The 7,475-nt window shown below is 39.7% G+C and overlaps 1 protein-coding gene across 1 annotated transcript in view; it reads right to left on the bottom strand.

Annotated features, from left to right (window-relative positions):
• Positions 1-241: 241 nt before the first annotated feature.
• LOC130355322 (keratin, type II cytoskeletal I-like) overlaps positions 242-7,475 on the bottom strand; it is a 98,453-nt gene continuing 91,219 nt past the window's right edge. The window contains exons 2-11 of the mRNA XM_056555345.1: positions 6,474-6,553; positions 4,513-5,114; positions 4,137-4,357; positions 3,536-3,596; positions 3,326-3,421; positions 3,039-3,203; positions 2,057-2,182; positions 1,727-1,947; positions 1,312-1,346; positions 242-1,219 (exon numbers count right to left, since the gene is read on the bottom strand). Of these exons, the coding sequence (XP_056411320.1) occupies positions 801-1,219; positions 1,312-1,346; positions 1,727-1,947; positions 2,057-2,182; positions 3,039-3,203; positions 3,326-3,421; positions 3,536-3,596; positions 4,137-4,357; positions 4,513-5,106 (1,938 nt within the window). The 5' untranslated portion in view covers positions 5,107-5,114; positions 6,474-6,553 and the 3' untranslated portion in view covers positions 242-800. The remainder of the gene's footprint in view (positions 1,220-1,311; positions 1,347-1,726; positions 1,948-2,056; positions 2,183-3,038; positions 3,204-3,325; positions 3,422-3,535; positions 3,597-4,136; positions 4,358-4,512; positions 5,115-6,473; positions 6,554-7,475) is intronic.

Raw genomic sequence — 7,475 nt, 5'->3', positions numbered from 1 at the left:
TAGGTTAAAAAAAATCTTACTGAAACTAATTAGTCCAGTAAAGCTATTGCTTAATTAACGACTGTGCTATCTCTGTGTTAACTTTTGACTTGGGGAGAAAATGGGATATTAAGCTTATTTCATGTTAAACCATTTTGTTTAGGTGTCATGGGTGGGTTAGGATAACATATTAGAGCAAGCATAATTATCATTTTATCATATTAGAAAAAACAACAAAATAGCAATCCAGTTTAGATCCACATGCAGTTTATTGAAGATAAAAAGAAAAGACAAGATGTGCAAGCCTGGAACTGAAAGATCCAGTAATGCATTAACCAGTATTTATATACAACAAACCTAGGATCCCTCACATGCATAACCAAGAAACAAAGAAAGCAAGAACTTACAAGACTGGCGCCAGCCATCGCCTAGCTCAGAAGTCTCAAACAAACTCACCTAGGTATGTTACAGGGATACACATTAGTGCAATTACATTCCTACACAGGGAATATAAGGACACATCACCCTCTACATGATATGGTCGTGATCCTTTGCTTTGACAAATACAGTGATGTTAACTTTTACAATACCTTAGAATAAACTTATCTATTCAACTGATGGTTGACTTATTTAAGATGTCAATGGGAAGTTTAAAAGATCTATGTTATAGTCAATTGTATCCCTAAGAACAGACAAGGTATGAGCCAGGATGATACAACTGAACATACTAGTGAAGCTTCTTGTATTTTAGCAAATTGACAAAAGTATAGGGAAGTTTGGAGTTGAAGGGTGGTGACCAGTGCTAAGGGCAAAAGAACATCTTAATATGTTCTCTTCACTGAGGATGATGATGTTTTTGAAACAGCGACTGTGCTTCTGCCTCCAGAACGGCTGGCACTGCTCCCTTGAGAGGCACCATGTTGCCCACTGCTTGACCCATAATGAGCACTGCTGGACCCATATTGAGCACCGCTGGACCCATGTTGAGCACCGCTGGACCCATATTGAGCACCGCTGGACCCATATTGACCACTGCTGGACCCATATTGACCACTGCTGGACCCATATTGAGCGCCGCTGCCTCCTCCAATGCCATATCCACTTCCTCCAGCAGAACCGAATCCTGCTGCTGCACCAGAACCGTATCCTCCAGCACCAGCACCATATCCTCCTGCACCAGCACCGTATCCTCCTGCTCCTCCAGCACCAGACATGGTTGAAGAACCTCCACTGACAACAGCTAGATTTAGAAATAAGAGATATTAGATATGTTTCAAACATTACTTACACAATAATGTCATGACTTTAATCACAATAGTGAGCTGTACTTACAGACAGTGACATTGTTCACTACTTGTCCGGACATTCTGAAAGCATAAAAAAATGGGAAGGTTAAGTTTTTTTTGCAGAATTGTTATATTATTATTACTACTTTACTAGCTGGTACTGATTTGGACTATCTTATTGATAGTGTGGGCCAATCTTTTGATGCAAAACATTGGAGTAAACTCAGTCAGTGAAGAGATAGCACAATTAAGTGAAAACTGTCTGACATGTTTAGTAAAATCTGTCAGATTTACTACACTGCCTATACCACTGTGACAAATTTGGCAAAGTTTCAACCTTTCTCATCTAGTTTTATGCTATTGAAAATTTGGAATAATTTTTTTACAAAGGAAGATTAGTGTTGTTCTAGGCCTTGGTCTTGATCAGGTTTACAAAAACAGATGTATCATATGAAACTAACCTTTCCTCTTCTCCCTCCAGCATGCACCTATAGGTGGCAATTTCAACATCAAGAGCAAGTTTCACATTCATGAGCTCCTGGTAGTCGCGCAGTTGACGGGCCAGGTCTTCTTTGGCCTTCTGCAAAGCAACTTCAAGTTCAACCAACTTCTCTTTAGCATCTTTCAGAGCAAGTTCACCACGTTCCTCAGCCTCAGCAATGTTGGACTGGAGAGATGCAATCTGTTAAAATAATTTTTGGTTATTCTTTGATGCCCAATGCAAATCTCCTTTGTTGTATTCCAAAAAATTCAGCCATTTTTTTTATATAAATCTAACCAGTTAGGCCTACCTGCTTCTTGACGCTTTCAATCTCAGCCCTCAGCCTCTGGATCATACGGTTAAGTTCTGAAATTTCGCTCTTTGTGTTCTTCAGGCTGTCACCTTGTTGTCCAGCGGCAGCTTGCAACTGCTTGTACTGATATAAAAGAGAACATGTTAACACCAGTAATATGTACACAAGCTGATCACATATTCTGTGTAGTGTTGAGCGGCATAGGCCATATTCGAATTCGCGAATATTCGCGAATATATGGACGAATATTCGTCATATATTCGCGAATATTCGCATATTCGTTATATCCGCGTTTTATTTTCGCATATGCGAAAATTCGCGTATGCGAAAATTTACAGATGTGAAAATTAGCATATACAAAATTAGCATAAGGTAAAATTCGCATATATGAAAATTCGCATATGCTAATTTTCGCATAAGCGAATTTTCGCATATGCGCATTTTCGCACGCCAGTCTCACACAGTAGTATTAGAGCCTTCTTTACACCACACAAGCTGGAAGCAGAGAGGGGTGATCACTGTGATGTGTACTGTGAAGAAAAAAACAAAAAAAAACAAAAAAAAAATGAATATTCGTAATTACGAATATATAGCGCTATATTCGCGAAATTCGCGAATTCGCGAATATGCGATATTCGCGAATAATATTCGAATTGCGAATATTCACGAGCAACACTAATTCTGTGTGCCTAATATAATACATGAAATTGTAAAGGTATTTTATTGAATAGATAGGCTTTGAGATTTATGACCTAATATACCGGGATGATCTGCAATAAAAGTATCTGTAAACAGCAAAAATAAGGATGGGAGTGAACATTAATATAATTGATATGTGTTTCCTAATACATTTCATAATACATTGCTTAGGTTTCGACTTACAATTGCAATCTATCTATAAGGAGTATAGGGTGGGGTCTAATTATATGTGTAGATAAGGGTTTGGATTTGCATGCATTAACAGGTGGATGACACTAACCTTGTTGTCATATAAGGCTTCTGCTTCAGCTCTACTTCTCTGTGCAATTTGTTCATATTGATTCTTAATCTCACTAATGATGTCGTTCAGGTTCAATTCCCGGTTGTTATCCATAGACAGAACAACAGAGGTGTCACCGGTTGATCCTTGTGTTTGTGAGAGCTCCTGCAAACCACAAAAAGTATCATTCATCCATCCAACAAAGTTTATAAAAAAATTAGTTTGAACCTTTTTTTTTCCCTTATATTCAACAATTTACATAAAAATAACTAAAAACCAAGACTCACAAGTTCATATAGAGTTCTCAGGAAGTTCAGCTCTTCTGTCAGGCTATCCACCTTGCACTCCAGATCCACCTTGGTCATATATGCTGCATCTACATCCTGCAATGATATAACGGTCAATCCATTTCTATAGAATTCAACTGCTATCTCATAATATTAACATTTCATAACTGGCTACATTTAAAAATAATAGTTTACTTAAACCCGACTGACCTTCTTAAGCACAACAAAGTCATTTTCTGCTGCAGTGCGCTTGTTAATTTCATCTTCATATCTGTAGAAAATACAAATATAATTAAAAATGGCCAATCCTTTTTGTGTATGTCTTGGCCTGTTTTACACAAGCCTATTGCTAAACATTTGTAAAAAAAAAAATTTTTTTTACATATTACAAAGGAACTTGTATCAGTTTATGATCAGTAATGCATCAGTATGGACTACAGAAGAAATGGAAGTAATATGGATAAAATACTGATGATATACTGGTGCAACACATATAAAAAAGAAATAGAAGAAAGTAGTCTCTGTCTCATCTGTAATATGTGTGCATTGTCTATATGAATAGACTTACATTTGCTCTGATTAAAGGCTAATTCATACTACTGCATAAAAGTATGGATCAAACACATCTATAATACAGATATTTGTTTTTTCAATTTGCTCCATTTTTGACATATTGTGTCCATGTTTTCCTTAATTTTTCACTCATATTTGTTCATATATATATATATATATATATATACTATGCAGAAACAGAAATAGTTTGAAAGTAATATTAAACTTATCACAATTGTAAACTACAATGCCATCATACTTTTTCTTGAAGTCCTCCACCATTTCTTGAATGTTTTTCAGCTCATTCTCTAGACGGCTTCTCTCGCTTGTTATAGTGTCAAGATGTTTCTTCAAATTGCTAATAAAGTTTTCAAAAAGGGGCTCTAAGTTGTTTCTTTTGGTACCACCCTTTGATCCTTGTTCTTGCAAGAGGCGCCATTTTGTTTCTAGGACTTGGTTTTGCTGTTCCAAGAATCTAACCTATAAATGAAATGGAAAGCATGCTAATACTCTGATACCACAGTTGTCACAAAAAATGGCTATGCACAATTTTATTCAAGCACATATAGTTGCATTTAACATTTACTAAAGTTAAATTGATCTTTATCTGTAGTCTTTTTCTTCTTATGTCTTACCTTGTCAATGAAAGATGCAAATTTGTTGTTGAGGGCTTTAATCTGTTCTCTTTCTTCAGTTTTTACTTTTTGAATGTTGGGATCTATGTCCACATTAAGTGGCTGTAAAAGGCTTTGGTTGATTGTGACTTCTTGGATTCCACCAGGTGGGCAAACAGGAAATCCAGCATCACCTCCAGGTCCGCCAAATCCTCCTGCTCCACCACCGAATCCTCCTGCACCACCGAATCCTCCTGCTCCACCCCCGAATCCTCCTGCTCCACCACCGAATCCTCCTGCACCACCGAATCCTCCTGCTCCACCACCGAATCCTCCTGCACCACCACCGAATCCTCCTGCTCCACCACCGAATCCTCCATGACCTCCACCAAAGCCTCCTGCACCACCACCAAAGCCTCCTGCTCCACCTCCATAGCCTCCCCCAACTCGAGTGCTGCCTGCGCTAATCGATATTCTTTTACTTCCACCAAGAAATAGACTTCTGGATCCAAAACCAGAGCTACGAGAGCCACTCGTTCTTCCTCCGCCAACTGAGCAGGAGCTAAAGCCCTTGCTTCCACCGCCACCACTTTGCTTTTGCATATAAGCAGCCATTATGGATTCTGGAAAATAAAGTTGAAAGGGAACAGGAAGAACAGATAAGGTGAAGGAGTGTGGGCCCCTCTGCACTCAGAGACAACAGTCTCCGTATTTATATGTTTGAAAAGTTGGGCTTGGTTGCATGGGTGTCAAAAGACCAGTTTAATGCAATAGTGGGTTTGGCAAGGCTGGCAACCGCCCATCAATCTGCTTAACTGATCACACCTATGGAAAATATTGCTTTGCTTGCACTGCTCAATCTCAGTAATCTATTTTTGGTATCTGACTATGTGAATGCTGATATCAAGACATTGTATATAAAATGAGCTTAATTTTCTTCTAATACATTAAATTAAAAGAATAAGCCTCTAGGGTTTTTGTTGGCTCATTCCCACGATCATTAAACATAATCTTCAGTGTGATTTTAACATACAGTTGTCTGCCATGATTAAAAGAATTCACCTGTCATAGGACACTCACATACTAATGAGGTTAGGGTTAATTATGCAGACGTTTATGTAATGACTGGCATTAATCTAACATGTCTACAGTAATTACATTGTGTTTTTACTCTTATACATTAACTTGTATAAGTATAAGTCAACAACATCCATAAAGACTAAGAAAACTATGTGTATTTAGAATGGCAATAACTTAACAAATCCAATACATTGGAGAAAATGTAGAAAGCCTGTGAGGGGCTGTGCAGTGGAGTCCCAGTATATACAATGTAAAACAAGTCAGTAGGCTATAGACAGAAACCAGTAAAACCAGAGAGCCTGAGTGTTGATGTGCAATAGGTCCAAGTACAAAAAGCCGGTGAAATATGTTGGAGAATGAGAGGCTGTGACAGCCCCTGCAGGGTCAGTGTGGGCTTTGGAAGAGTTCTAGCCCAGAGGAGCTGGCTGCCCTGAGACCCTTTATGTAGAAGATATTTGTCCCAGAAATAATGGATGGTAAGCTAATCCTTCACTGTAGACCAAAGGGTGTATGGTTGTGATGTTCCTGATTATTGAAACTGAGTTTATAACTGTATAGTCCTTTGTAAGGATGTAACTCTTTAGGTCTTAAGGGCGAAACAAATTTAAAAAAAAATGTTTATTCTACTGTATTGACACAGCCTTTTGAGGGCTTTTTGTGGAATGACTTATTTCAGTACCATTATTTTGAGTAACATACTGTGTAACATTTTGCTTAGTTTTTCTCAACTCTTTCTAAAGGGGTATGGGGAAAAAAGCAATTTCCCAATATGATGGCCTGAGGAAGTGCTGTGAGCACGCTACGGTCCGTTGCCACTCCCCCCGCATTTCTGTGTACCCGCTCTCTTACCTGCTGGCGTGCTTTTATCTTTCATGAATAAAGAAGACACTTTTGCTGGGTACCTGGTGAGTGCAGCGTATTATTCTTTTTGTACTAGTGTGGACAATTTCCCAAAAGTTTCTCAGCATTTATGCGCCATTCCCTGTGTTGTATAAATAAAACATTACTTTAACTCTGTGGGTTAGCACAATTATCAGTACCAAATTAATGCATTTTTTTAGGTTATGTACTTTTGCACAATATAGCATTTTTAAAAACATAATTTGTTTTTGTGTTGCTGTAATCTTAAAGCGTACCCGTCAGATCCAACAAAAAACATTTCTTTAAAGGGGTAGTCCAGTGGTGAAAAACTCATCCCCTATCCTAAGGATAGGGGATAAGTTTGAGATCGCGGGGGGTCCGACCGCTGGGGCCCCCTGCGATCTCTCTGTACGGGGCCCCGGCTCTCCGCCGAGATAGCGGGTGTCGACCCCCGCACGAGGCGGCGGCTGACACGCCCCCTCAATACATCTCTATGGCAGAGCCGGAGATTGCTGAAGGCAGCGCTTCGGCTCTGCCATAGAGTTGTATTGAGGGGGCGTGTCGGCCGCCGCCTCGTGCGGAGGTCGACACGCCCCCTTCCCGCGGGCTGTCGGGGCTCCGTACAGGAGATCGCAGGGGGCCCCAGCGGTCGGACCCCCCGCGATCTCAAATTTATCCCCTATCCTTAGGATAGGGGATAAGTTGCTCACCACTGAATCACCACTGGACTACTCCTTTAATATATCACTCAGTACCTAACCCTGACCATGTACATCTAATTTGTATGTGTCTAGCACCTTTATTTGTTTTTTATTACACTTTTAATTTAGCTCACTAGCCTGAATTCCTCTCAAAGGGAGGGGCGGGGCCTAACTGCAGGTCTCCGTCCCCTCCCTCAGTATGCTGTCTGCTCACATCTCCTCTAGCATTAGCAAAACTACAACTCCCAGAATCTTAAAATCTAAAAAAATAAGGGTCTGTCTAGCATGGTACTTAATTTGTGAAAAACCCTGGGATGGATGCCATCTGGGCCCAGTCATTCA

This window comes from Hyla sarda, chromosome 2 (assembly GCF_029499605.1).
Source record: "Hyla sarda isolate aHylSar1 chromosome 2, aHylSar1.hap1, whole genome shotgun sequence".
Taxonomy (NCBI): Eukaryota; Metazoa; Chordata; class Amphibia; order Anura; family Hylidae; genus Hyla; species Hyla sarda.
Note: the sequence above shows the minus strand (reverse complement) of the source record. Positions and strands in the feature narration are given on the sequence as shown.